A 22,861-nucleotide genomic window follows, 5' to 3' on the forward strand; every position below is an offset into this window, starting at 1 on the left:
GTGTCTCGTGCAGATGACACTCTCTGGCATAATGTGTGAAACTGGAAGCACTGTGGTGCTATGCAGTGCCACCGCTCGGCGCTGACTCAGGACTCTAAACCATACCAACATGCCTATCAAAGGGAAGGGGTTTCATAATAAGTCATTTAGCGGTTCACAAGCATCCATCATCACACACATCACTACCAATTACTGTCTTATAGTAGCGCATGGCCGAGCGGCCATGCAAATCCTCATAGCAGCGTCCTTCCGGGACCTTCCTGATCGTCCAATCCGAGCTGGAGAAGGACCTGAGCATGTGACCTCCGATCTCCAATGAGAGATTGTCCCACGGGCATGCTCAGTAGACCGAAAGGAGGACTTGGTCCCTGGAGTAGCTCGCTGCTCACCAGCATGCATTGCTGTAGCTGGACCAGAGTTGACAGCAGCAACCAAACCCACAGTGCTAGTCTGAGCAGAGCGCTGGGATCGACGAGTCTGCTGAGCAGCCTCCTCCTCGGCCGGAGAGGATTGGGAGACCGCCGAAGGCAAGGCTCGGGATTCTTGCTGTGCAGCGACAGGAACCCGACGCCTAACACCAGCCTGACTGTCCCTAACTTACACCTGGACACCGAGTTAGAGTTAATAAAGTTAATGGACAACCTGCAATGCACAAAGGCAGAAGTGAACGTGGAGCCACTCCCACAACAAAGTTCCACTTGCAACAAAATTTTTAAAAATGGAAAAAAGGTACCTGAGAGCCTGGGTGACCTCCACAACAATCACCCAGACTCAGCCGCTTGTTGGTCGGTGGACAGGAGGAGCAGTCCTTTTTACAATGTCTGGGATCTCCACAAAAAAAACACAATTTTCCTTCCCACCGCCGTCTCCTCTCCTCCTTGAGGTGGGCGACCCCCACCTCTATAGGTTTAGACAGCTGCAAAACAATTGGACCAGCAGAGAGCAATGGAACCTCTTGCTTTGCGATACCTCTCACGCAGCCTCCAATCCATGTGGATAGCCTGAGTCATAGCTTCCGCCAATGAGCTGGGAGGTGGATAGAGAGCCAGAACGTCCTTCAGATTATCCGCCAGTCCACACCTGAACAGACCTCTCAGCGTGGAGTCACCCGAGGACACTTCAGTGGACCATCGACGGAACTCGGAGCTGTACCAGTCGGCTGAGCGCTTCCCTTGAACCAGGCCCATAATAGTGTCCTCTGCCACCCTGACACAGTCCGGATCGTCATAGATAGGTTCTTTTGAGGCCCTAGAACATCTACCGACATCCGTTCAGGGGCAGAAGGGGACAGCGAGAAACCCCAAGATTGGGGACCCTCCCTAAGTAAGGAGATAATAATCCCTACACGTTGAGTCTCATCCCCAGACGATCGAGGTCTCAAAGAAAAAAATAATTTGCAACTCTCCCTGAACGCATGAAATTTATCTCTTACACCAGAAAAGGTATCAGGAAGCTTAACCTGAGGCTCGGAAGAGTGCACAAAATCAACTGAATCCCCAGGTCGACTAGCAGCATGATGTGTGGTTTCCTGCACAGCCTGGACAGTCTCAGTCAGTTTTTTCTGTGGGAGAGTATGAGATGTGACTAGGGCCTGATGTTCCACTGAAAAACCCTGCATCTCCTGTGTCAACCTGCTGTCCTTGACTTTTCTGCAGCAAATATGCTGCAAAAAAAGTAAATCTGCATTTTGGCAGCGTTTTTTCACCATCTACTCAAGTCAATGGGTGAAAAAATGCTGAAAGAAGTGACATGCTCTATGTAAAAAAACAAAACGCAGCAAAGCCCAAAATCCTGAGGGTGTGTGCACACGTTGCGGATTCTGCTGATTTATCTGCGGATTTAGTGCGGTTTAGCCTGCGGTTTGACACCTCTCATGGAACAGGTGTCAAACCGCTGCGGAATCCACACAAAGAATTGACATGCTGCGGTTTTGAAACCGCAGCAAATCCGCAACGTGTGCACTGCGTTTTTCTTTTTACATAGACTAAAATGGTACTGTATAATGCAGCAGAAACTGCTGCGGATCTGCAGGGCCAAATCCGCTGCGGATACGCAGCAGAATCCGCAACGTGTGCACACACCCTGATGCCAAAGAAACCACTGTGTGTGCATGAGACTTCTGAAATCTGATAGGCTTTGCTGGTACTGTAAAAAGCAGCTGAAAATTAGCATAAAAAAACGCTCAGTGTGAACATAGCCTTAACGATCCAGTCATCCTATGAATGAGCATTTTTCCATTTACACGGCTAGCGCTGTTTTCGACTATTAGTTCCTTCTATAATGTGGTCTTTACAATCACCAGTTTCCTATCATGACACCATCTATTGTTTCTAGACTCTCTATACCCAGCACTTGCTTCCACCTCACAGCAACTTTCAATTGCCTGTAATTAGGGTTGAGCGAATAGCTGCATCGGGCACCCGGATACCTGGAGCGCTCCCGATGATCAGCTGTTCGACTCCGCAGCTGCATGTGTTGCGGCTGTTTCACTGTCACAACACATGTATGGAAAGCCTGTTTGTTGGGCTCTCCGTTTATGTGTTGTGACAGTGAAACAGCCGGGACACATGCACCTGCAGAGCCGACCAGGTGATCATCGGGAGCACTCCAGGTATCTGGGTTCCTGATGCCGCTATTCAATAAGCGCTATAGGCAGGCCATGCGGATGTATGCGGATGCATCCGCATGCATCGTTTTGTCGCGCCAAAAACGCAACATGTTGCATTTTTTGTGATCGGCGGGCGCGTCAAAATGACACATGCAGATACATCCGCATACATCCGCATGGCCTGCGTACACAATGTTAAAAATAGGTACGCAGGAAGCATGCAGACGTAGGCAGAGCTGAATGGAAGAGGTGTGGAAGTGGGTGGGGCTCAACGGAGGAAGTACGCAGCCCTCCGCAACTCTGCCCAATGCAAGTGTGAAACTAGCCTAAGTTGTAGGTCAGGGTGAGCAGCTCAGACAAGAAAGGCTGATGCAGCAGAACTGGACCAGCCGGATGGCACAAGTATCAGCAAGGATTACCATATATACTCCTGTATAAGCCAAGAGTACATACTCCTGTACAAGCCATTTTTTTGGGCTGAAAGTCCCCCTCTCGGCTTATACACAAGTCATATACCTGGGGGGGGCGGGGGTGTCACAGATCATACCCGTCCTGGCACTCTGCAGCCTCGCTTCTCCACTGTCTCCCTTCCTGCCTTCAGCGGTCACGTGGTACCGCTCATTAAACTCATGAATATGCGCATCTATCTATTTTTATTTTTGAAATTTACCAGTAGCTGATGCATTTTCCACCCAAGGCTTATACACGAGTCAATAAGTTTTCCCAGTTTTTTTGGGCAAAATTAGGGGAGCCGGCTTATACACGGGTCGGCTTATGCACGAGTATATACGGTAATAGGCAAGCAGATGCAGCGTATTTGTGTAGTGAACACCTAAAACGGGTTGTCCGACCTTAGGGTAAAAGTCTGCAGGCAATCTATGTGACTTCAGCCTTGTGAATTCTCACATTGCGTGGACTGTGACGATTCTCCGGTGTCGGGCACATGACCGCAAGTATGCAATTTGTTTACACGTGGTCACATGCCAACTAGATGGGCACAGCCTCACTCATTGCAAGTATATTGAGCGATGCCAGACACTGTCTAATTGGAATAAGGTCAGAATTATGCAAATTGCATGACATCCCGGCACTGGAGAATTCTTGCAGTGCGTGCAATGTGAGGATTCACAAATCTGCAGTCACATTAGAGGGATGTGCGTAGAATGTAAGTCCGCAAGGACAGAGTCCTCTCCCCTCTGTACCAGTCTGTCATTGTAAATTTGTTTACTGTTAACGATATCTATTACTATTTATGTAACCCCCCTTCTTATGTGCAGCACCATGGAATTAATGGCGCTATATAAATAAATAATAATAATAATGTGTGGTTTGCATCCAAGAACAGCAGAGCTTTATAGAGAAAAATAAAAAATACAGGTTTGGTATTGCTGTGTTCATAAATATCTGATTTATTAAAATCTTATTGATAAATAGCATAACGAGAAAAATCGAAATGTCAGATTTTTTTTTTTTTCCCCCAAGGCAAAAACATTGTATCTACCTCCAAATGGTATCAATAAAAAAGTCAGCTAATGACGCAAAAAACTATCCATCACCCAGCCCCAGCTCCTGAAAAGAACCCGATGTTTGGTATCTGTGCACTCGTACTGACTTGGAGAATCATAGTATGTGCACACAGTGCGGATTCTACTGCAGATCCACAGCGGATTTGACCCTGCGAGTCCGCAGCAGATTCTGCTGCGTTGTACAGCTCAACCTAAACTGATAAACGCTGTGCACATGCTGCGGATTTTTTTTTTTTAGTTGTGGGTTCACATCCTTAGCACGTCAATTCTTTGTGCGGATCTGCAGTGTTTCTGCATCCATTGACTTGCATTGAGTCGGGCATATCCGCAGCAAAACTGCAGGTCTAGAAAAGATCTGCGGTTTTGCTGTGGATGAAATGCTGCAGATCGGGAGGGGGGAAGAGTGTGGGTGGAGTGTGGGCGGTGACTGTGCGTGAATAGAGTGTGGGCGGTGACTGTGTGCGTGTATAGTGTGTGGGCGGTGACTGTATCCGTGTATGGTGTATGGGCTATGTGTGTGGGGTGGTGTCTACGCGGGGGGTTATCGGGGGTTGCCAGTTCTGTGCAGGAGGTCATCGAGGATTGCAAGTGTTGTGCGGGGGTTGTGGAGGGTCATCGGGGGTTGCCGGTGCTGTGTGGGGGTTGGGGAGGTCATCGGGGGTTGCAGGGGTTGCGGGGGGTCTGCGGGGCTGTGCGGGGGAGTCATCGGGGGTTGCCGGTGCTGTGCAGGGGGGTCTGCAGGGGTTGCTGGAGCTGTGTCTGTATGCAACATAGTCCAATAGGACTAAAAGTCCCACAGGCTGTGCCTGCTACCCTGACAGCGAGTGACAACATTAGCCAATGATGGGACAGTAGTAGTCCCATCATCCGGCTCATGTGTTGAATGTAAAAAAAAAACCATACAGAACATACATATAACATACAACACATAACATAGAGTACATACTTACCAATCACCTAATTCCCCAAAGCCCTCGATCTCTTGTATTAAAAATAAAATAATAAACCAACCTATACTCACCTTTCTGCTGTAGTCCAATTAATAACGAGGGTCCCATGACGATCTCCCGTGGAGAGTGGCCACATCAGCTGATGCGACCGCTCTCCAGGGGCTCCAGCGATGAAATGACAGGCGTCCCGTAACCCTAATTCTCACACAGCATTGCTGTAAAGTGAGATCCTGAACTCGGGTAACCTCAGTGATGCACTGCAGGAGGCATTTTTTCCTGTCAGCTCATCACTGGGAGGCCTATAGAGCAGTGACATCACCTGATGTCACTGTTCTATAGGGGAAATCGCTGTGGGATATGCGTTATTAATTGGACTGCATCGGACAGGGAGTATAAGATTTGCTTATTTTTTTACTTTTTATCCTAGGAGACCGAGGGCGTCACTTGGAAGTGGGCGTGCAATAAAGCTATGAAAAACGTGTTGTTTTATTTCATTAAAATACTTTATTCTTATGTGTGTGTGTGTGTATTGTTAACCCTTTAGTACAATAGGATTAGTAATGGAGAGGTGTCTTATTGACGCCTTTCCATTATCAACTGGGCTTAATGTCACCTTGCAATAGCAAGCTGACATTAACCCCTTATTACCCCATGTCCCACCGCTACACGGGATTGGGAAGAGAGGAGCTAAGTGCCAGAATAGGCGCATCTAAGGCTGGTTTCACATTAGCGCTTTTTAAGCGCACGCACGGCCGGGGGTAGCTCCACCCCCGAGCCGGCTCTCTGCCCGGCGTGCCCGCCCCTTGCTTGTAGCGCCGCCTCCTAGCGCACAGCGGCGCCTGCGATCGGCGCACCCTATCTTTAGCATAGGGTGTGCAGATCGTGCGCAGGCCGTGCGCTAGTTGCGCTTTGACCTGCGCTGCGCACTTTTGACGGTGCGCCGAGCACGCCGAAATCCGAAGTTTAATTTTGGCGCGCACGGCGCACCGTCAAAAGTGCGCAGCGCAGGTCAAAGCGCAACTAGCGCACGGCCTGCGCACGATCTGCGCACCCTATGCTAAAGATAGGGTGCGCCGATGTGCGCTAGGAGGTGGCGCTACAAGCAAGGGGCGGGCACGCCGGGCAGAGAGCCGGCTCGGGGGCGGAGCTACCCCCGGCCGTGCGTGCGCTTAAAAAGCGCTGTGAAACCAGCCTTAGAGATGCGCCATTTCTGGGGCGGCTGCGGGCTGGTATTTGTAGCCAGGGGGAGGCCAATATCCATGACCCCTTCCTAGGCTATGAATATCAGCCCGCAGCTGTCTGCATAGCCTTTATGGCTATAAAATATAGGGGGACCCCATGTCATTTTTTTGGGGGGTCCCCCTATTTTAATAGCCAATAAAGGCTACGCAGACAGCTGTGGGCTGATAGTCATAGCCTGGGAAGGAGCCATCGTTACCCTCTTCCCAGGCTATTGGCCCCCGGCTGCCTCTGGCACAGAAAATTGCATGGGAGCCCATGCCAGATTTTTTAAGTGAAACATTGTTCATTAATAAACATGGATCTGGATATATCTATGGCAATATCTATAGATATATCTATCCATCCCATATCTGTCTATCCGTGTGTGTAATGGAGTGTGGGTTGGACAAATGTAAAAGAGGAGGTTGGACAGAAATGACATCACAAATCTTTTTTTTTGTTAAACATCTTTATTTAGCTTAATATAATAATACATTTTATTTCTATAGCGCTGACATATTCTGCAGCACTTTACATTTCAGAGGGGACTTGCAAAATCTTACAAAAACGCATACAAATCCACGGGCAAAACCGCACTGAAAAACCGCATCAAATCCGCGGCAAAAACGCACCTGCGTTTTCTACCAAGAGATGCGGATTTTGTGCAGAAAAATCCGCAGGCAAATCTGCAACATACCCTCACAATGGCAGGTCACGAACATAAACAAAAAGTTATGACTTTTTCAAAAAAGGGAGGGAAAATCGCTGGGCTGTGAAGGAGTTAAGAGGCGCACGCCTATTAGTGAATAAGGTGAGGGGTAAAGTGGCTGTGCCTTGCCCTAAATCCCATTCAAGGTTTGATTTTCGGCAAAAATAACCAGAAAAAGGCATTGCGCAAACATTTCTCCACTTTTCAAAGCATTTTTACCACAGGTTTGAGGCATAAAAGCTTGGAATAGGCGCCAATGTATTCTCCGAGCTTTCTTCTTGCCTGTGGTGACAAGGCGGTGAGGTCCCAGCACATAGCAGGCGCCTCACACACTGGAGACAGTAACGCTATGTGGACAGACCAAGGCAAAACACCTTTGCCGCTGTCAATAAAGTTTTCTTGAAAAAAAAAAAAAAAACGTGTGAACGTTGTACGGGCTACACCGAGAGCAACAGGCAGCTGCGAGTGTGAGGAAGGGGCCGCCGGAAGCGACGAGTGCCCAGCTGACCGGGGAGCCGCCCGGTGACCGCTGTGAGTGTAGGCGGCGTAATGTGTGCACTGCTGTGAGGCGTAGTGACCACGTGTTCACAGTCCGCTGGCTGGGACTTGTAGTGCTCTCCTGTGTGTTCTCTGATAGTAAAACCATAGCAGCTCCAGGCGCGGCCTCTGTGTGAGGTATGAGGAATGTTCCTCTCCCATCTGCTCTTCATGGCCTGTATTCTGGGGTCCTGTCATGATGGACCCCAATTAATGTTCATCATAAGGCTATGTTCACACAATGTCATTTTTCAGGCAGCGCAACCACTTACGGAAACGGCAGCATATTTTTTGAACCCTGAAGCATGTTTTATTAAAGCGTTCTCTTGTTTTCCGTAAACATTTTTTTGTTCTGTAGCTTTATTTTTGGAGGCTGGGGGATGTTTTCTCCACAATTTTTTGTCATTCATCAAGTAATGAATAAAACTAGCAGTTTTTAGAGATGAAAACCACATAAAACAGCCAAAAAATGGGCAGACATTAGTGATGTGTGAACGCGCCTAGGTAAGGTGTTATCTGAGCATGCTCGGGTGCTGACCGAGTGACTTCGGAGTGCTCTGATACTATGTTCGAGTTCCTGCGGCTGCATGTCTCGCTCATAACTAATATATATCCTGGTACGATCATTGCCAGTACCACAATAACATAAATGAAACCCCTACTAGCTGCCACAACCAGACGTTTATACAGGCCGACTGAACACCCGTTACAGGTAGCTTTAGAGGTGCGGTTAACAGAGCAAGAGGAATAGAGCTAATACATTTTATATACAGTGGGTACAGAAAGTATTCAGACCCCTTTAAACTGTTCTCTTTGTTTCATTGCAGCCTTTTGATAAATTCAAAAAAAGTTCATTTTTTTCTCATTAATGTACACTCTGCACCCCATCTTGACTGAAAAAAAAACAAATGTAGACATTTTTGCAAATTTATTAAAAAAGAAAAACTGAAATATCACATGGTGATAAGTATTCAGACCTTTTGCTCAGTATTGAGTAGAAGCACCTTTTGAGCTAGTACAGCCATGAGTCTTCTTGGGAGTGATGCAACAAGTTTTTCACACCTGGATTTGGGGATCCTCTGCCATTCTTCCTTGCAGATCCTCTCCAGTTCCGTCAGGTTGGATGGTGAACAGCCATTTTCATGTCTCTCCAGAGATGCTCAATTGGGTTTAGGTCAGGACTCTGGCTGGGCCTAGAATGGTCACAGAGTTGCTCTGAAGCCACTCCTTTGTTATTTTAGCTGTGTGCTTAGAGTCATTGTCTTGTTGGAAAGTGAACCTTACACCAAGTCTGAGGTCCAGAGCGCTCTGGAAGAGGTTTTCATTCAAGATATCTCTGTACTTGGCCACATTCATGTTTCCTTCAATTGCAACCAGTCGTCCTGTCTCTGCAGCTGAAAAACACATAACCATTTCAGTTTTCCTTTTTTAATACATTTTCAAAAATTTCTACATTTGTTTTTTTTTTTTTTTATTTACCAAATTGCTGCAATGAAACAAAGAGTGAAAAATGTAAAGGGGTCTGAATACTTTCTGTACCCACTGTATTTAATCCAGAAAGGTAGGTAGTGTTTATAAAAAAAAAAAAAATACAAATATGATGCAAAATGCGAACAAAACAATACGAAATACAATTGCAAAAAATAAAAAGGTATAACAAAAAGAGAATTACTAAGCCTGATATTGCAGGAATAGCCCTTATCTTTATGGAGGGAAGCACTCCGATTAGGAAAATGGAACACTCTCACTGCAGACTCATGTCTTCCAGAACGAACAAAGACAGAGACCCAAACTTTCAATTTTATTAGCTCAAGGCTACACCCACATACCTCCCCTTGATGAGCTCATGTGGTTGCTGGTTGTGGGATGTGTTGGGCCTTTTAGAATTGTATTATATACCCAACATACAAGATATCTTTGCCCCTGGAGGTCCCCGTCCCTTTGCTAGAAAATATATCTCCAATAAATATCGGATTGATGTAAAACCCCAATATTTATCACTGACCGTTGGCTCCAAAACATCTAAAAAGATTTTTTATCAGAGGACGCTCTTTGGTTTGGAAGTGTACTTCACTTCTGCATAAACCAATCTCAGACTTGCTGTCTTTTCCCAGAACAAATCTCCTGTGGCCATTACCTGTTCAGTGCAGGAGGCCCCTACTTCAATGCAGTTTGAAGTGTTATCTATCTCACTTCCCCTGATTTTAATTCATTTCTTTCTTCTCTAGTTATAATTAGTTCAATGTGAGGGTGATATGTCCCCTCTCTGGAGTACTTACGCATTTTTAATTTTTCTCTATCACATTGACCTAAAATCTTTATTTTAGTATTTTTCTCAGTATTATATTAGGGTTCAGAACTCTGTTGCATATCCTCCTAGCCCTGTAAAGTGTTAACATATTGATTCCACAGCCTTCTTTTGAGTTTAGAAGGCAATGAATGCAGCAAGGGTATGTTCTCACCAGACACATACTGTATGTACTGGGTTTTCATAAAATGTTGTGCACATGAGATTTTAAGAAATCTTATGTACGAACTACGGAAACATCCACAGCACAACTTGACCAACTCTCAGAATTTGAAAACCGCTTTTTGGCAATTTTTTCTGTGAATGTTACTGCAGATTACATCTTTGGCAATTCAAAGGTTGAAATGTGCGGCATAACCACACTATTTCCTCAACTACATCAGCGGCCATATTGAAGGAGATCTCACTTCAAGAGGTTCATAGTTGAAAAGTCTATTGTGCCCATATCCTAAGCTGCACTTTATATTGTCAGAAGAGTATTTTTTAAGAAATCTCACGCACGTGCTGCACATTTTAGGGTAGGTGCACACGGTCAGTAAACGCTGCGGTGTTGGACACTGCGTACTTGTGAGTCACCGCAATATGTGTCACCCGTACACTGTATTGGATGCAGTGAATCCACACGGTTCAGGGAACACATGTGGATTCATCTATGTTCAATAGCCGGCAGTGCTTTGAATGCAGCGGACACGTGCTACGTCCAAAGCGCTGCCAATTACTGACCGTGTGCACCTACCCTTACTCTGCATTGAAAGCATTTGCTTCAGAACTCAAAACCTGCAGCTTTTTTCAGTTTATGTTGCGAGTGCTATTGACATGAAATTCTCACCAGATGTCTGTAACAACCCATCCAATCGACACAGTCAAAGAAGTCAAACCATAGATGTCCATGCATTAAGTTATGTGTAGTAAAGAGAAATGACAAAGGCTTTTGTACAAATTATTAAATTTCAGTAAGAGTTCAATATTTTTTCCCTTTGTCATTTCTCATTGTTACATATAACTTAATTTATGGACATCTATGGTTTGATTTCTTTTGCCTGTGTGGATTGGATGGGTTGTTACCGACATCTGGTGAGAATTTAATGTCAATAGCACCTTTTTATAAATATATTCAGAAAATTAGTGACGTGTTCAATATTTATTTCACCCATTGTAGGTGCATATTTCCCTCTTTTCAATACAAATAGTGAAATGTGTGGCTCCCCCGCACCTTCTTCACAATGATATTCACAGTGGTAACTGTTGTAGATATCACTGTTGGTCCTCCTGTGCAGGTGAACCACAGTAAATTCATTGCGTGGGAATGTTTGGTGAAGATTCCCTTATTGCAGAGAGCTCCGACCACTATGGTGTATTACAAAAAAGTAGGATTCTGTATTTCGTAACAGTTAAAGGCTCACATACAAGAGCACAGTCACAGTTAAAACCTTTCAGATGTATCAATTAACAGCATTTTTTTCCTTATAATTAATGTTTTGTGTTTTTCCTTTAGGAAAAATGAATGAACTGAAATACAAATTTGAGCGCATCACACCAACAACGCTACATATCCACACAGAGATTACAGCGACAAGTTTTTATGCATCTACTGCAGAAGATTTGGATGCCAGGATAGCCAATCTGGTGGAAGTATTTTTGCTGGAGGTTTATAGGTGCAAACTATGCCAGTTTACCAGCAGCTTGAAAAATAAAATATGTCTTCATGTGTCAGACGTGCATCAGCTGGATCAAACACCTCTTATATCAGAAAGCACTGAACAAGAAGAAAGTGATTCTTATGGTATCGGAGAGGAAATGACTCAAGAAAACAAGGAGAACGAGGAAAACTTGGAAAAAATGCCCTTCTTATACAGAATGCTAAACACTCTGAGCCCAACATCCTGTGATATGAGTCTTGGGGACCAACATGTGACTACAAATATGGTCAGTGCAAGTGAAGTGAATTCATTATTTGATGGAGAGCAGTCAGAGTTTCCCATGGATGAATCTATGCCAAGTGACTTCATTCCACCTTCAAGCTCTGCTAATTCTCCCAAAAGTAAAGATGAAGATGATGCTCAATGCGAGCACCTGTTGTCTCTGGGTCTATACCGCATCTCTAACCTGAGACCCCTCTCTTTATCAACTGAAACAAAAATTCCTAAAAGCAACTTGGTAAGAAAATCTGTAAGAACAAGGAGCAGTATTAGAAGGCTTGCCAAACTACCCTCCTTGTCGACTGAACAGATCAAAGGCATCGATAGCAAGGATAAAAGTTATAAGTGTGCTTCATGTCGACTTGAGTTTGAGACAAAGGCCACCTACAAAGTACATACACAGTGCCACAATGACGGTGATGGTTTCACCTGCTTTTACTGTGGACTCTTCATGAATGAATGGGACCCAATGGAAAAGCACATTAAAAGCCATCATCTAGTAAGAAAGAGCTACCAGTGTCAGGTATGTGAGAAACGGTTCATGACCCAGAGTGCATGGAAAAGCCACATGAGAGGCCATGATCAGAAGAGTGAACTGTTCTTGTGCACAAAGTGCCCTTTATCATTTGAAAGTGAAAGTGTTAGAAACCTGCATGTGACCTGTCATAACGAAGATGTCTTCAAGTGTTGTCAATGTGGACTTGTGGGTATGTGCTTCATATTTTTCCTAGGCAGCTTATGTTAGTAGTTGTTCATTAATGAACTCCAGTGTTGACCTACCTTCCTTTTTTTTATTTATGCTATGCATGACCACACCAATATTTTAAAGGGGCCTTCTCAACTTGTTTTGAGGAGCTCTCCTGATTATTGTAGGGCAATTTGCTCCTGATTGAGTTGACCGTTTGGACAAGAAGCACTCTGCAGTCTATGTTGCTGTTATATGAGGCAGCTTTACGCCTGCAGCTTGGGAAGAGCACGGTGGAAAAAGCTTGATTCAGTTTCAGAGCACCGCTTGCAAGCTCTATAGCGAAGAATTTGTAACCACTGCACTCCGATAGAATGCTGAGATGCCCACTAAGAAGGGCAACAAAGCTTAAACACAGAATTAAAAATATACCCATTTAAAGAGGAACTGTTACTAGGGAAAAAGTGACCAGTTTTTGCTCCAGCAGTAGTGATGAGCGAACATGCTCGTTTGACGTGTTATCCGACTGTCTTGGGTGTGCTTAGATAATATTTTTGAGACCCTGCAGCTGGATATTTTGCGACGGTAGACAGCTGCAACACATATGGGCATCGCCTAACAAACAGGTGATCCTTGTATTTGTTGCGGCTCTGTTCTGCCTCAAAATATGGAGCCGCAGGGTCTCAAAAATATTATCCGAGCACGCCCAAGATACTCGGATAACATCTGAACATGCTCCGAGCACGATGGCTCATCACTTTCTAGCACGTATAGTACTCAGAGAGCAGGATGTGTCAAGGTCTCTCTCATAAAACTTATTTTATGGGATATAACCACTTCATGACGTATGATGTATTTGTACATCATAGGTCATGTCCCTCCCTTTGAAGGCTCCGGCGCTGAGCCCGCATCTTTCTCTGCATATGACTGCGGATTTCATCAGCTATCATGTGCCCCTAACAGCCGCGGGTGAAATCGAGATCCTCCCACTGCTTTTAACATGTTAATGCCGCTGTCAATCTCTGACAATGGTATTTAACTTGCACAAACCAGATGCACATCAGCGCCCCTGTCTCCAGGGCCAATGGGTTGGCATGACAGCTGGGGGTCTGCAGAAGAACCCTGTGCATGTCAATGCAGATGTCGTATGAACGCTGTCCTGTGGTCAGCGTTCATAGGAGATGATGATTTCCGCTACACATAGCCCTGGCTATGTGTAGCACTAGTGATTGGAAAAGTGTAAGTAAAAAGTAGGAACGTTTTTAAAAAAAAATATAAAAATTCAAATCAACTGCCTTTTGCCCCATTCAAAATAAAAAAAAATGTAAAAAACACATATTTGGTTGTTGTGAGTTCATTTTCCCCTTCATTACTGAGGCCCGAGGAGCTCCCTCTTCTGGTAAAGAAAGGTAGTGAGCCTGATTGTCAAACACCTGAGGCTGATGATGATGACTGGCTGAGTGGAGTTACTGACTGGATATAAGGCTGCCGACGCCCTTCTGCCCTGCGGGTGAGTTCTCTGTGGGATCCTTGGAGACCAGTCTGAATTCCTGCTCCTCTAAAGCTAAGTTTGCTGCTCGGCCTTTTGCTTTGGTGCTTTGACTTTGTTTTGCTTTGTTTTTCTGGATTTCTGCCATTCCCTGCTGGGGTGTGCTGAATTCATTTAGCTCTGTCTTCTGAAAATACCTGAGTGCTGATTTAGTTTTTGAAGCCTAGCTGCTTCAGGGCCTTTTTCATATCAGCTTGTTGGCTTATGTCTTTGATAGGGTTTTGGCAGATTGCCCTTTCCTATCTAGGTAGTTTTGGGCCCCGTCTTTGCTCAGTCTATCTTTCTGTCTGTGTTAGTATTTTCATCTTGCTTCACCGTCATTATATGTTGGGGGCTGCCTATTGCTTTGGGGTCTGCTCTGGGGCAGTTTAGATTTCCCCTTTCTTTCTTTAGGCCTATGTAATTCTCCGGCTGTGATCGAGGGGTCTAGGGCATCGTAGGAACCCCCAACGGCTACTGCTAGTTGTGTTGATAGGTTCAGGGGTCTGCAATCTGATAGTTGCCAACTTCTCTGGTTTTCTGGACTTAGCTTGTATTTCTGCTTTTGCCTCCTACGGTGACTCATTCATAACATTTGGTATTGCTGTTTTCAAAATATAAAAACAATCCAATCAGTAAGCGGCGTAACAAGAAAAAGGATCAAAGTGCCAGAATTACTTTTTTTGGCCCGTCGCACATTGTTGTAAAATGCAATAACCGGCAAACAAAACATCATATCTACAGAAAAATGATATCAATAAAAATGCCAGCTCGGCACGCAAAAAGTAAGCCCTCAACCAGCCCTAGATCCAGAAAAGTGGACATGCTATATAGGTCTCTTAAAATGGCAACATTTTGTTTCTTACAAACTTTTAATTTTTTTTCCACCATTTAAAGGGAAAGTGCCATCCCAAAAAAAAATTTTCAGCAATTGAAAAATGTGAAGAATTAATGTTTACATTTTCTTAAAATATATTATCATTTGTTTTTAATTTTGTAAAATATGAAAAATAATTTTAAAAAGTTTGGCATTTCCACTTGTTAACACTAGGGGGAGCAGCTAATGAAATTTGGCACAAACACCTAGTGTACAACTAGCTCACATTACTGCCCAGCAGTAATTATGGGCAGAATCTGCTGACATGGGTGTGGTGTCACTCCTCTCCTCCCCTTCTGGGTTTTTGCTAAGGGAAAAGAGAGGATGACATTTAGGAACACAGTGAGCAGCCATTTTGATGGGGCCTGCAAAGTTACTGATTGTCTTTGCATGCAAAGTCTGTATCAGAACAGGTCATCAATCAGCAGAAATGTTTCCTGGATTTCTGTGGAGCAGACAAGCAGATGGTCCATCCGTGTGTATATAACACAGCGCTCTATGTACAATCCCTGGCACTGAACAGGGTGCCCCCCATAGACCAGCGCACTGCTCTCCTGAAATACTCTGTGCTGCTGTCACTCTGCTCCTTCCACCATATATCAGGCCCCTGTCGCCTCGCTTTCACACATCGCCAGGACAGGATCTGAGGTGAGGAATTTGGTCTTCGGTCACCGAGGATGGCAGGCAGCAAGGATTCTGGGAGCAGGGTGACAGCAGCACAGAGTACTTCAGGAGAGCAGTGTGCTGATCTATGGGGGGCACAGAGGGAGATATATGGTGGAGGAGCAGGGTGACAGCAGCACAGAGTATTTCAGGAGAGCAGTGTACTGGTCTATGGGAGGCACAGAGGGAGATATATGGTGGAGGAGCAGGGTGACAGCAGATTGCCAAGTGTTTTGAGACAGCAGGGAGCAACTCCTCCTATGTTTTGCAAGAGCAGGGGCAGCAGCTGGTCGGGTGTTTTGGAAAGAGCAGCTCGGTCTCCAGGAGCTCGTCCTGGTTCCTCTCCTGCAGCTGGTATGTGCAGAGTGAACATCCAAGCCCTGTTATGGTGGAACAGTACAGCATCAGTGATAACAGGGCTTGCAATAGAGTGTAAATGGAGCTAAAAGGAAAGCACTGGGCTCTAATAAGATGGCGCCTAGCCACACCTACAGCTGTGAATTGAGCTGCCCACAGAGGCGTGCCCAGTTCACTCCTGATGCTGCTGCAATGAAAGAGATAGGGTCGGGAGCCGACTGTTATGTCTTATGCCCAGGGACTGCCGTAAATGAGCATGGAAAGTGTCGATCAGCAGCCAGAAAGTTAAGATGGCAGCCCCCAGTGGCTGCATTAATAAAGTAAAAAAAAAAACAACCCATAAACACCACTGAGTCAAGCTTAGGGGACAATATCTTTTTATACTATTTTCTTTTTTACATAAAATTATGAAAAAACACAGCACCTTCCCTTTAACTAAAATAAGAAACTGTACATGTTTGATATCTGCAAACTCATAACCTGAATTATCATAATGGCAGATCAGTTTTATCATTTAGTGAAAATGATAAATTAAAAAAAAGCAATTGTAGAATTGCACTTTATTTCAAATTTCACTGCACTTGAATTTTTTTTTTTCCTGTCTTCCAGTGCAGTATATGGGAAAAGCAATAGTGTCATTCACAAGTACAACTCGTCCCCAAAAACACAAACTCTTACATGGCCATATTGACAGAAAAATAAAAAAGTTATGGCTGTGGGAAGAAGGGGAGCAAAAATACAAAGGTGCAAAATTGGAAAGTCACAAGGTCGTGAACGGGTTAAACAAAAAATCGGTGAAATGATATCTGAAAAAAAAAAAAAAAAATGTTTTGTAGTTGTGTATGTGCACACAATCAGGAATGGCTTAGGATTCGACGCAGGTGAAATCTGCGCCATATCTGAATCTGAGGTCACTGGCAGGTCACCTACTTTTTTGATAAGTTTTTTCATGCATTTTTGATGCGTTTTTTCATTGCATGCATTTTTTTTTTTTTTTTGTCGCTTGAAATAAAGCTAATTGAAAGTTGGCTTCTGGGAAGGAAAAAAAGTGATTTCCTGTTTGCAGATATATTGGGGTATGTTCCCACAGTCGGTAAACGCTGCGGGTTAGACGCTGTGTACATCCGCAGCATCCAACCTGCAGCATCCAGCTGTTACAGCACAGTGGATGGGATTTCAAGAAATCCCATGCCCACTATGCGTGCACCAATACCCGAAGCTCGCCGCAGAGACGGACATCTTTCCAGACTGCAGCATGTCTATTTATGTAGCGGAGACACTCAATCTCCTCTGCGTAAATTACCCATACACTTTCATTAGATGCGGTAAAACCGCATTATCTTCCTAGTCACATGCGTATTAAGTGCGGGAAAGCAGCTTACTACACATTTGTACTAATTTAAATAATGGTGAATCTTGTGAGACAGCTGGAAGTACATAAAACAGGAAGTGGAGGAAAGCGCAGAGAGAGGTCCCCTCCTTTTTAATAAATAATTAAAAAAAAAATAGCATGGGGGTCCCCCTATATTTGTTAACCAGCCAGAGTAAAGCAGACTACTGGGACTGGTATTTCAGGCTGGTAAGGATCCAGCATCTATGAACCTTACCAGCCTGATAATACCAGGCTGTAGCAGTTTGCTTACCTTGGATGGTTATCAAAAATAATGGGATCCCCTACAAAAAAAAATAGCATGAGGTCCCCCTATTTTTGTTTAACAGGCCAAGGAAAAAGCACACAGCTGCAGCCTGGTATTCTCAGGCTGGCGAGGTCCATGTATTTTGGCCATCACCAGCCTAAAAATAGCAGCCCGCAGCCGCCCCACAATTGGCGCATCCAAAGATGAGCCAATTGTGCCACTTTACCCTGCTCTTCCCACTTGCCCTGTAGTGGTGGCAAGTGGGGTAATATTTGTGAGGTTGATGTCACCTTTGTATTGTCAGGTGACATCAAGCCCACGGCTTAGTAATGGAGAAGCGTCTATAAGACACTTATCGATTACTAATCCTATAGTTACATGGTAAATAAAGACACAGCCAGAATAAAGTAATTTAATTTAAATAATGACACAGACTCCTTTTAATAGCTCTTAATTAAACCATGCTTACTGCATCTCCTATTCCATTGATGCCCTGTAAGAGAAATAAAATAAAAAAGCAGCAATATTCTTACCTGTCCGCCAAGAAGATGCACATCCTGTCCCACGACGACTCCTGCTCTGCTACATCTGGATGCCTTTTGTGGAACGGTGGCATTATGCCACCACTCAGCCTGACATCCAGACACAGCGGAGCTTGAAGATGATGACCGGACCAGAGGAGATAACTAGGTCCCCCAGCAGTCACATGCACTGCAGTTCTCGCGGTCAGCTGATCGTGAGAACTTGGAAAGTGACAAGAGATTATCCTGCCCCGACGGTCATGTGCACGGCAGTTCTCGCGTTCAGCTCAGCTCATCGCAAGAACTGCAGTGTAGGTGAACTTCCGGCCGTGGCACAAGGTACACCATTATTTAAATTAGTACACATGCGTAGGAAACTGCTTTCCCGCACTTACTATGCATGTGACTAGAAAGATAATGCGGTTTTATGGGTAATTTACGCAGCAGAGACGGAGACGGTCTCTGCTACATAAATAGACATGCTGCGGTCAGGAAAGATGCATGGCATGTCCGTCTCCACAGGGAAGCCGGAGGCATAAGTGCATGCATACTGGACATGGGATTTCTTGAAATCCCATCCACTATGCTGTAACATCTGGCCGCTGCGGGTTTGACGCTGTGGATGTACGCAGCGTCCAACCCACAGCGTTTACTGCCTGAGAACATACAAGCTTTCGGACTTAGGGTACTTTTACAACCATAACAACCTGTTATTTAAAGCAACATATACTATGATTGGTTTATAACATAAAAACATTTCTGTTATAGTTTGCACTTTTGTTTACTTTTGCAAAATATTTACTACAACTGCATTATGTTTTAAAGGGAACCTGTCACCTGTTTTGGCCGCTATAATATGCGGCCTCCGCCTTTCAGGGCTTATCTACAGGATTGGGGGGCGGTCCGGTCCAATGGGTGTCGTAGGTCCAGGTCCGGCAACTCCCATCTTCTTGCGATGCCGACCTCCTGCTTTCTCCATGGCTCCCTGGCATCGTGCTCCTGCGCAGGCATACTTCTCTGCCTTGTTGAGGGCAGAGTAAAGTACTTCAGTGCTAGGCCTCTCTGACCTTTCCCATCAAATATATCGTGGCACTGCTGCGTTGGTGCACAAAAGAAGGTTCCCACACCAGTATAGATAATAAAAAAATTTTGGCACTCAACTTGTTGCAAAGTGAAGGTTTTTATTTGCAGTCTCAAACCTAGACGTTTCGGCTTATACAAACAAGCCTTCATCATTATGCTGCAGGGTTGATACAAATATACATGATACAAGTCAGATGCTACAAATCATACAGTCAAAAAAATATAAAAATAAAAACATCTGATCAACACCAGAAAAAACTTCCATGAGTGCAATAGTGATAGGAGGGACAGGTTGAGGTATGAGGGAATGGAACTGGAAAAGAAAGTATAAAGAAATATAAGAAAAAGGTGAAACCTACCCAGACTGCTCGTATGAAAAGGATTGCTGTATATCTAAAGTAGGAAAAATATGAATATGTTGTAATTATGCCCAATAATATAAATGAGATAGGTTGGCGATAGGTATAAAACTACTCACTAGATATAGAGCCACCGATAGAGCAACGGTGTAGGTAGTGTGATCCGTCTTAAGGATTTGTTTACAAAGATCTGGATTTTTTATAAGGAAAAATAATGAAAAAAATATATATATAAATAAGAGACACAAGTCTTAAATGAAAACGCATCACGATACTATAATGATATAAGTTGTAATGCTATGTAGACTGACCTGTTGTAACTAATAAAGGGAATGACAGGTTGAAATCCCATGAGAGACCTTGCGTAAAGGGTCTGGTGGTGATAGAAAAGAACTAATAAGTTCATTAATCTATGTAACCGAAAAAGAAAAGTGCCTCATAATACTAATGAAGTTACTCACTTAGTGCCAGGCCACAACTCATTTAAGAGTAAATGGGGAGTCAGATCATGGTTGCCACGCTGTGTAAAGCGGCTGTATCAAAAAATATAGTACATTAAGGATTAAGGTTGCTATAAAGCACTATTGTATCTGAAGTGGAGTGAGGGGGAGTCGGCTTACCGTTGGTGGGTAGAGGCGTGATATGCTCTGAAGAACGCGGTATCCACCGCTTGTATCCCGGGTGTCCATGGCTAGTGACGTGGGTTTTAAATAGACGGTGGGCGGGACTACCCTGGAATGACTGGACTGCGTCACCGGAAGTGACGTTGCCGTCCATGTATTCATTCGGTTGATAATAGATGAATGCAGGGGGCGTGTTGTAGGAGGTGGCGCTGGAGTGCGCGTCATCCTCCAGTGTGCAGAGTGTCGCCCATAGTGACCAGACTACGTCACAGGTAGGGACGTTAAAAATAGACTTTGTAAATGGGGATGTAAAGCTGACAAATAAATGTACTGTTGTGTAGTGTTGTGTTATCACCTAAGAGGCTTTTCACATATCCATTTTTTTTTTTTTTTTGCACAAAAAAATCACGGGGATATGTGCTGTTCAAGTGAAGATAAAAATTATTTTATAGAAGTCGGGCACAAGAAAATCACTGCCTGCACATAGATGATATGTGTACAATATGTGTGTTGTCCTTTATTAACTTTGCATTGAATAGTAGAAGTTTTGTCACTGATAAAACAATGATGGCACAAACTGACACTTACCAAACACTGATAGTAACATAACATAGAAACATAGTTTTGAAGGCTGAAGGAAGACCTTATGTCCATCTAGTTCAGCCTATTTTTAGTGCAGCTGTTCTGCATTGTTGATCCTGGGGAAGGCAAAAAACCCACAGAGTAGAAGCCAATTTTCTCCATAGGGAAAAAAATTCCTTCCCCTAAGCTGGGTCAACCATCTACCTATAATATTCTGTTATTCGTAACCTTCTATACTGTTACTCACAAGAAAAGCATCCATTCCTTTCTTAAATTCATTCAGTGAGTTGGCCATCACCACTTCCTCAGGAAGAGAATTCCAGAGCCTCACTGCTCTTACCGTGAAGAACCCTCTTCTATGCTGGTGCAGAAATTGTCTTTCCTCCAAACGAAGAGAATGCCCCCTTGTTCTTGTCACAGTCCTTGGTACAAACAGTTCATTGGAGAGATCTCTGAAACGCAGATCCAAAACTCTGATGTTCAGTGGTATGTGGTGATACGTACTATAGTAACCATGAACGTCTGAAGTAGATCTGTTGGTGTTAAGGTATCGGGTACTGTGTATTTTGGGTTAATTCAGCTTGAAAGATTATGGCTATGTCCAGAACTGCTTTAGAGGGTGATTTGACAGACAGTTAATTTAGTTCTGCTTCTATAACACCGCACTGTATGCATAATAATTAAGCAATCTGTATTTTGGATTAATTTTATTATTGAAAAACTACAACTCTGTCTGTTAGTCCAAAAGGTTAATAAACCTGAATATTTAAGAAAGTAAAAGTAAAATGTTGTGCTCCTTAAGAAAATATCTATATGCGCTAATTATTGGCAACTATTAATGTGCAGAATTTTGCTATCCCAATTGCTTGGTTTTTATTCTCACTTTTACAAATGAAAACAAACTACTCAAAAATATGTAAAAATACACTTCTTACATTTACAAAAAAAAGAGTGACCAATATAGCCACCCTTCTTTTCAATAAGTCATAAGCCCTCCATCCATGGAGTCTGTCAGTTTCATAAACTGACCGTCAAGTATTTGGGTAGCACCCACCACAGTCTCTGAGACACTGTTCAGAGAGGTGTACTGTTTTCTTTCCATTAATCTCCCATTTAAGAAGGGCCCAAAAGTTCTCTTTAAGGTTTAGGTCAGTTGAGGTAGGGGCCATGTCATTATATTTTCATTTGTAAGACCTTTAAGGGCTAGCCAAGAAGTAGAATACTTTATGCATGCGATGGAGCATTGGCCTGCAGAAAAATGTTTTGTTTTTTTTTTAAAGGTGCAGAGTTTTTCCTGTACCACTGCTTGAAGAAAGTTTTCTAAAACTAGCTCTAGGTTTGAAAATTGATTTTGAGTCCATCTTCAGCCCGAAAAGGTCCAATTGGCTCATCTTTAATAATAACAGCCCATAGCAATAACCCACCTTCACCTTGCTAGCATCCCAGTCGAAGTGGAGGTCTGTGCTGGTTACTGACCCAGCCAGGGACCCATGCATGTGGTCTGTCTGGAGTCACGCTTATCTCTTCTGTCCATAAAACCTTTGAAAAATCCATCTTCAGATCTTTCTTGACCCAGTTATGACTTTGCACCTTTTGTGTCTTGCTTAGTGGTAGTTGCGTGCGCTTCAGCCTCCTTACCTTTGTCTATGTCTGTGAGCACTGAACACCTTGTAGTCCGCAGAGGTTGCAGTTCTGGAATGTGACAGCACTGGAGGATAATGGCTTCCTGGTCACTTCACATTTGATTCTTCTCAAATCTTTTGCACTTAATTTGTCCTTTTTTCTTAACATTGTTTTTTCAACCCTGTTGACTATTTGTGGCCACTGTTAATGATTCTGTGATTACCGTATATCCCAATACCTTAGTAATTTCAAGAGTGCTGCATTCCTCTGTAAGACATAACAATTTTTTTATTTTCATAGTTAAATCTCATTTTGGCCCTTTTTGCCTGAGGAAAACAAGGTACCTAATAATTCTGCACACCTTGATAAAGGGAGTTGTCCTTACGCCTCACCCTCCCTCATTACACAAATACACATCACCTGATCTGCTTCATCCAATAAACATGCAAGTTTATACATTTTGGAATTGGAAAATCTGCTTAAAAATGATATTCTCAAAATATCCACTTGCCTAAAAATTGTGCGTGATTAATTGAGATGTGAAC

At 43.9% G+C, this 22,861-nt stretch overlaps 1 protein-coding gene across 4 annotated transcripts in view; it reads left to right on the forward strand.

Annotated features, from left to right (window-relative positions):
- The window catches only part of LOC141083330 (uncharacterized), a 106,315-nt gene that overhangs the window by 16,124 nt on the left and 67,330 nt on the right, over positions 1-22,861 (forward strand). The window contains exons 1-2 of one of the 4 annotated variants that reach the window (XM_073567553.1): positions 7,284-7,545; positions 11,355-12,485. In XM_073567553.1, the coding sequence (XP_073423654.1) occupies positions 11,360-12,485 (1,126 nt within the window). In that variant the 5' untranslated portion in view covers positions 7,284-7,545; positions 11,355-11,359. The other 3 variants (XM_073567526.1, XM_073567543.1, XM_073567533.1) reach the window with 3 other exon arrangements.

Source organism: Dendrobates tinctorius, unplaced genomic scaffold (genome assembly GCF_039654945.1).
Source record: "Dendrobates tinctorius isolate UK_male_01 unplaced genomic scaffold, ASM3965494v1 ptg000004l, whole genome shotgun sequence".
NCBI classification, from domain to species: domain Eukaryota; kingdom Metazoa; phylum Chordata; class Amphibia; order Anura; family Dendrobatidae; genus Dendrobates; species Dendrobates tinctorius.